Source organism: Amblyomma maculatum, unplaced genomic scaffold, assembly GCF_055883805.1.
Source record: "Amblyomma maculatum isolate TAMU_Amacu unplaced genomic scaffold, ASM5588380v1 scaffold_13, whole genome shotgun sequence".
Taxonomy (NCBI): domain Eukaryota; kingdom Metazoa; phylum Arthropoda; class Arachnida; order Ixodida; family Ixodidae; genus Amblyomma; species Amblyomma maculatum.
In genome coordinates, this window is record NW_028146738.1 from 293,842 (window position 1) to 300,720 (window position 6,879).

A 6,879-nucleotide genomic window follows, 5' to 3' on the forward strand; every position below is an offset into this window, starting at 1 on the left:
AGAATTTCTGGGATGACTCGTCTTTAGATACTGTCAACGCCAGTGACTACGGCGATTTAAATAAAACCAGCCAAGCAGACGACGAGCAAGAGTTAGTGACTGATATCGGTCCATATTTGGCCCTGGAGGCTACCCAGAGCACGAAAGCTTGAATTGGCGTTTCCTTTGTGAACGGGGACAAACGGTAAATGCTTAAAGTTTCAAACATCTAGAGTGGATGTTTCTTTTTTGTTTTTGATTCACTGCTCTCCGCGATTCATGAGTGCATTTTCGATCTGGCGTTCGGTGATTGTCGAGGCAAATCGGAGGGTGTTTGCCGTTTCTTCCTTGCTCTCCTCCCTCGGTGAGATGTTGAGCACCACTAGTGCCTTGCTGTTGCCGCCCAAACAATCCATGAGGATATGTGTCAGCTTGGAGTTGCGGTACGGAACGTAACGAGATCGTCTGGAGAGTGCATGTAGGACATTCCTCATGTTCACAAGGGACCTGTCGACGTTCTTTGTCTTCTGGAGACTGCCACTATCATTCTTGCACTCGCACAGTCGTTCGCTGCCTGCCATGTCAACCATGCTTATGAGCCCTCGACAGGCGAGTCCCGTGCTTACGTTGAGCGACCTGATTTCTAGGCGGAAGACCGAGTGCGACCGGGATGTCCGCTCCGGAAACTTTGTGGCTGCCACGGCCCGGTTCTTCCGTGCACGCTGAAGTAGTTGAGTAAAATGTTGGAAAGACTTGACAGGTACCTGAGTAAGGTTTACCACACTGACAAGCCCGTCTCTTGTCGTCATCTTGAACGGAAGATCCGCCGCCTTGGCTGTGTGCGAGGGTGGAATTAGAAGGTCGCGCAGTGTCTCGTTGTACACCTCCACAATGCTAGCTACAATTGAATAATTCCAGCAGGAGTCACTCTGAGAAGCCGCGAATACCTGTTGTATAGCACGGGGGATAATTCCTCTTCTAATGTCGTCATCACCTCCCTCCATGGTGTACGTCTTGCCGGTGCCTGAATGACCGTATGCAATGATACACACTCGCCTGCCATCCAGCGCATTTTTGACAAGCTGGGATATATCTGCGTACACGTCAGCCTGGCTTTCCACGGCAGAGAAAATTCGGTCGAAACTGACGGTCAGGACTCTCTCTTCTTGATTTACTGGGCTCATGTCGTGAACATCAATGGTTTTGTCGTCTCGAAGTGTAAAGAAAGGCTGGTGCGCGTTGTCCTCAGCGGGCAGCAGAGGACGCACCCGGCAGAACACGAGAAATTTGTTGTCCATGTTTATACTCCGTCGCCGCTGGTGTTGCTCTGAGGCTTTGATCTGGCTTTCCTGATCAGCCACCTTGTCACCCAGGTCGGTGGCGAGACGCAGGAGCTGTTCCTTATCTTTGGTGATTGACACAACTTGTTTCTTCAGGGACTTTTCAACTTCCAGCAGGGTGGCGCTCGTGTAGGGAATATCTGCCATTCTTTTAGCTACTGCGCCTAATGTCTGCTGCAGCATCTCCAGTTGCTCTGCGCCTCCTTCAATTAATTTCACAGTAAGCAAATCTCTTTCCGCCTTAACTGTAGCCAGTTTTGCCCCGATTTCGGCGACAGCCGATTGGTGTCCGGAGGCCGAAAGCCTGCCCCTATTAGCGCCTTCAAGGTTACGACAAAACGACGGCCCGTCGAGCTTTTTCACACGGTTTGCGGTTTTCGTGCAGACTTTTTTCTTAGCTGTGGAAAAGTCTTTCGCATTCTTGAGACTCGCCACGGGTCTTTGGCTTCCGGCTGGCGTGAAATTACTTGTTTCTGCAGTGCAATCTTGGCACCGGCCACGTTTCTCGGGGCCAAGCTTTAAGCCTGGATGAGACAGGCTCGTGTTGAGAGGGCTGCTGGAGATGGGCGTGGAGCTTTTGGAGTGCTCCACAGCTGTTTCGGTAGTGTTCCGCCGGGCAGTTTCTTCAGCCTGGATTCGAGGACGCTTCCTCTGTGGGCTTGCGCTGACCCTATGGTCCGAAGCAGCGGGTTGAAGCGTACGTCGGCTCATCTGCTGAAGTCCGTTCTCTGCAAATCAAAAGGAAAAAAAAAGTAGTAGCCAGGTATAGCACGCGGGACACCGGACTGCCGCAAGAGCACGAGTGTCTGGCATTGCCTTCGTCGTCTTTGAGGGGGGGGGGGGGGGGAGGGGGATGCTTGCTGTCGGTTATGTCTTATTTCGTAGGCATCTATAGGTCACTCCACACTAAGTAATCCAGGATTAGCGCTCGACCATTTTCCTTTTTATTTTAAGATAGCATGACCTAGCGTGTTACTGTGACAAACAATATTCAAACTTGTATTTTTTTTTCGAAAAAAGCTGTATCGCACCGTCGCCATAAGCTAAGCCCCGCCGGGGTGGTGCAGTGGTAAGACGCCCGACTGCTGTCCGGAATACCCGGGTTCGAACCCGACCTCGGCGGGTGCGTTTCGATGGAGGCGAAACGAAGAGGCGTCCGTGTCCTGTGCGATGTCAGCGCACGTTAAAGATCCCCAGGTGGTCGAAATTTCCGGAGTCCTCCACTACGGCGTCTCTCATAGCCTCAGTCGCTTTGGGACGTTAAACCCCCCAAACCAAACCAAACCAACCAGCCATAAGGTTAAGTGCTTGGGAAACCTCTGCACACAAAAGGAATCGTAAGGGATAAAACTTTCGACTTTTAATTATCAGGCCCTTCAATAAAAATATTATGTACATTGTATTTTCACTTGCAGTAAATTGAACTGAATTTATTTTTATGCTTTAAAGTACAAACCAAAAAAGGGAGGCGCAAGATGAATCTTTGAATTTCTTAATCAAATTTTATGCTCTGACAGCTATCATGTTAGCGTAAGGTGCGTCCATAAAATAATTCTTCCTCGTTGAAAATTATTTTGGGGGCTTATTCAGCCGCCAGTTCAGTGGCGAGTTCTCGGTAAATTTAGGAGCGTTAGCAAGTTTCGCAATATCATTTACTGGCATTTTATTATCAAAGTTTATTAAAAATCATGATTGTTTTAAGCGAGAAATTAATTTTGTAGTTGAGCCCTCCGTGTTTGATCTTCACGGCAGTGAACGCGGCAGCCGACTTCAAGGAGACATATGAACACCGCAGCACGGCATGTGATCTCTGAGCTATTTTTACTCCGACTGCTCCAAGCGCCACTTTTCCAATGAATTTTCTGATTAGAGACTGAAAGCTCATCCCGGTGGAAGGGAAACCCCGTACAGTTTACACTAAGGAACACTTCTCCCTCTGTTCGTGCTAGGCTGAAAGCTGCCGATTCGTTATACGGCCCTTCTCTTAGCTGCGGGATGAAGATTGTCGCTGCACCAGTCTTGGCTGTCATCTTCAGTTACCGTGCCTTGTATGCTGATCCTCCTCGCACGCTGCCGCTTTATTTTTGTGTCGTCTTTTTTTGTTTTGCATGCTTTCGCTGTAGCAGATATCTGGGTTTGCAAAGTTGGCATCGCCCACCCCTAGCGCTCCACTGTATCCAAGCAAGTCATGTGCAGACCTGCAGCCAGCAGGAAATGTGTCGCCGTGGACAGCAAGCACGATGCATGCCAGGACTCAACTTGCAAAATTATTTTGTTTTCGTCTAAAGCGAAAATGAATTATATTGAACATCCAGTGTTAAATGCCTATGAATAATTCTGGACAGCCTATTGTCATGTTTTATTAAGTACTTCACTGCTGAATGGGCGGCTCAATATGCCTCAAAATAAAATTTTTCTCATATTTTTTTGGAGCACCAAGCTTACGCGTTTGACTCTGACATATTTCCTATAGCGTCTGTGCCTTCTGAGCAATTTTGAAAAAGAGCTGAAATGAATACTGTGGTACAAATCATCATCCACCGGACTGTAATAACTCCAGTGTGAAGGCCTCTCTAAGTTTCTTCTAATGAACCCGATCCCGTGCTAGCTGCATCCACTTGACACCTTTGAACCTCGTAACTCCTCCACCTACCTAACTTTCAGCCGCCTGCTGCTACGCTTTCCTTCCCTTGGATCCAGTTGGTTGTACGTAATTGGTTATCCTGTCTTCGCGCTGCATGTCCAGCCCATGTCTATTTCATCTTAATTTAGGCTGGAAGGTCAACTACTTGAGTTATTTCTCTGACCCACTCTGCATGCTTCTTATGTCTCAACGTTACGCATGCCATTTTCCGTTCCTCTGCGTTGTCCTCTACGTAAGTAGAACCGTTTTTGTTAACCTCCATGTTTCGTCCCCATAGTTTAGTGCTGGTAGGATGCCACTGTTTTACACTTTCCCCTTGAGCGATACCGGTAAGCTACTAGTCATAATGTGTGACCACCTTCCAAATATTCCAAATACGGACCATCCTAATATATTCTGCCAGTTATTTCTCTTTCGTAGGCCGGATCAGCGGGTATTACCTCTCCTTAATAGATATATTCGCCAACCACTTCCAGCGCTTCACTATCTATTGTGAACTGCTGTTCCTTCCCGAGGTTGCTGAACATTACATTAGTCTTCTGCATATTGGTTTTTAAGCCTACCTTTCTACTTTTCCTCTCTAGGTAACCAATCATTCTTTGCAGTTCATCTCCTGAGTTACTTAGCAAGGCAATGTCATCAGCAAATCGCAGATTACTGAGATATTCTCCATCGACCCCGCTGCCTAACTGCTCCCATTCCATATCTTTGAATACGCTCTCTAAGCAAACAGTAGATAGGACTGGGGAGATGCTGTCTCCTTGCCTAACACCTTTATTAATTGGATTTGTATCACTTTTTTTATGCGGAACTGTGGTTGGTGTGCAGCCACTATTGATATCTTAAAGCGCTTTCACATATGGTTCAACTACACCCTGATCTCGGAATGCCTGCAAGAATGCCGATGTTTATACGCAGCCAAATGCTTTTCCCTAATCAATAAATTCTATGCATAAGAGCTGGTTATATTCCGAGCATTTTATTGTCACCTGCTGGTTGATGGCACGGATGTGATCGGTAGCAGAGAACCCGAAACCTGCTCGATCTTTTGTTTCATTGAAGTCTAAATATGTCCAGATACTATTAGCGATTACCTTAGTAAATACCTTGTAAGTATAGCGGATATTGATCTTATTTTTGTTAGCGTCCCCTTCTTATGAATTAAGATAATTTTAGATTCCGGTACTTTCGTTGTTATCAGATATTGCGTATATAGGGCGGCCAATTTTTCTAGCACGATATCGCCTCCATCCTTCAACAAATCTGTAGTTACCTGAACCTCTCGAGCTGCTTTCCGCCTTTTCATAGCCTTTAACGCTTTCTTAACCTTCCCTTCGTTATTAGCGGAATGCCTGATTGTTCTACACTACAGCCAATCTCATTTTGGTCCTGACTACTTCGGCCACTTTATAGGTCTGTACAGAATTCCTTGGCTACCTTATCTTGTCCATGTTACAACGACATTTCCCGCCTTGTCCCACAGTGCATACATCTGATTTTAGCCTATGCCTAATTTCCTCTCTAGAGCCTTTAGGCTACGACCGTTCTTTAGAGCATGCTCAATTTTACGCATTTTATACTGCCTTATATCGGCCACTTTGCGCTTAGTGATTAGTTTTGATATCTCTGCTAGTTCTATCCAGTCCGCTGGGTTGAAGGCTTTCATATTTTGCCGCTCCAAATGAAATCTTTCACCTCTTTAGATAGTTACCCGTATCATCTCTAACTATTCTACTGCCTAATTCTACCACGCAATCAGCAGTGATATTTCAGAAATTATTTTTCATCTCTTCTAGGCTAGGTTCGGCTTCCTCGGCTAGCGCTGAATATCTATTGTGCAGCGGGACCCTGAATTCTCCTACTTTTCCCCTTAAAGCTAATTCGTTGATGGAATTCTACCTCACTAATCGATTTCGTTGCCTCTTCAAATCCAGATCAATTTGAGACGTTAACATCCTGTGCTCACTGCATCGAACCTTTCCGCTTACCTCTATATCCTGCACAATCACAGAATAACAACACAGTATGAAGTCAAATTCAATCTTAGTTTCCCCGCTAGGGCTTTTCCATGTCGACTTCCATTGCTTCTGTTTGCTGAAGAAGGCATTGCGTTCAGCAAACTCGACTATTACTTCCACCCTGCTATTCCTTAGCCCAATGCTAGAGTGGGCCACTGCCTGGTCTCCAGCTTGCTTTCTGCCTACCGTGGCATTGAAGTCGCCCATCAGTAGTGAACACTGTGTTTTTACGTTCCTCTTGCCGATTCTACATCTTCGTAGACACTTCGACTGCCTGGTGATCATGACTACATATGACTACATATAGGCGCTTATGCCTCCACAACCTTCGGAATATACCGCTTATTAAAGTTAAATACGATGCCTGCAGCCTCACATTAATGCGATACTGTCATAAACAAAGTTTGAAAACAGAAATTCTATATCTATTTCTGTTTATCTGCTTTGGATGTTCATATATGAACAAAAAAAACGAAATTTACATCACATTTTTTGGCGTATGAACGCGCAATGCGTTTTATTTGTATGAAATGCGTTTTATATTTATACTCATAAATTTAGGACAGCGGCCACGGTCCACAATATTTTTCGCGAAAATAAGCTGGGAAATCTTTGTCGTATAGAGAATGTATTGGCCATGAATTTTAAAGAAAACAAAAAGCGGTCAAGTGCAAAGCCTGAGTCAGCTGACCTAGAATGACACTCAAGGAAATTCACGAAAGGTGAACTAAAAAGCTATTTGTATATCCCGCCACATTGGAGCCCAAGTCGGTAGACAGACACTTGAGCTTTTCCTTATCTCTGGTGACTGACGAGCCAAATCCACGAAAGAGTTCGCTTCGGAACACGTTCGATTTCTCTTTCGTCGCCAAGAGTCTGACGTCTGATCACAGAGGCG

General features: G+C 45.8%; 1 protein-coding gene across 1 annotated transcript; it reads right to left on the bottom strand.

Annotated features, from left to right (window-relative positions):
- Positions 1-239: 239 nt before the first annotated feature.
- Positions 240-1,466, bottom strand: LOC146172079 (uncharacterized). Its single transcript, XM_084585964.1, has one exon. The coding sequence runs from the start codon at positions 1,464-1,466 to the stop codon at positions 240-242; it is 1,227 nt and encodes a 408-aa protein (XP_084442090.1).
- Between the last annotated feature and the right edge of the window lie 5,413 nt (positions 1,467-6,879).

Coding starts and splice junctions, on each gene's coding strand:
- LOC146172079 (XM_084585964.1), bottom strand. CDS start 1,466: ATGGCAGATATTCCCTACACGAGCGCCACCCTGCTGGAAGTTGAAAAG.